General features: G+C 55.1%; 1 protein-coding gene across 1 annotated transcript in view; it reads left to right on the forward strand.

Moving 5' to 3' along the window:
• LOC103729532 (histidine-rich glycoprotein-like) overlaps positions 1-440 on the forward strand; it is a gene marked incomplete at both ends in the record, with an annotated part of 5,403 nt that extends 4,963 nt beyond the window's left edge. The window contains 2 exons of the mRNA XM_008827614.1: positions 167-293; positions 352-440. Coding sequence (XP_008825836.1) covers positions 167-293; positions 352-440 — 216 coding nt within the window. The remainder of the gene's footprint in view (positions 1-166; positions 294-351) is intronic.
• Positions 441-535: the final 95 nt, after the last annotated feature.

Genomic DNA, 535 nt, shown 5'->3' on the forward strand with positions numbered 1-535 from the left:
CACCACAGTAACCACGACCCCAACCCCTACCACCACCACCACAGTGACCACGACCCCAACACCCACCACCACAGAGATCCCAACCCCCACATCTACCATCACAGAAACTACAACCCCAACACCTACTGTTACGGTGACCTCCACTCCAACATCTACCACTACTCAGACCCCAACACCCACACCCACCACCACAGTGACCACAACCCCAACACCCACACCCAGCACCACAGTGACCACAACTCCAATACCTACCACTACTCAGACCCCAACACCAATCTACACCCACCACCACAGTGACCACAACCCCAACATCTACCACTACTCAGACCCCAACATATACCACCACCACAGTGACTATGACCCCAGTAACTACCACTACAGAGACCTCTACTCCAACATCTACCACTACTCAGACCCCAGCACCCACACCCACCACCACAGTGACCATGACCCCAACACCCACCACCACAGAGACCTCTACACAAACATCTACCACTACTCAGACCCCAGCACCCACACCCACCACCACAGTGAC

Source organism: Nannospalax galili, unplaced genomic scaffold (genome assembly GCF_000622305.1).
Source record: "Nannospalax galili isolate Female #2095 unplaced genomic scaffold, S.galili_v1.0 scaffold2731, whole genome shotgun sequence".
Classification (NCBI taxonomy): Eukaryota; Metazoa; Chordata; class Mammalia; order Rodentia; family Spalacidae; genus Nannospalax; species Nannospalax galili.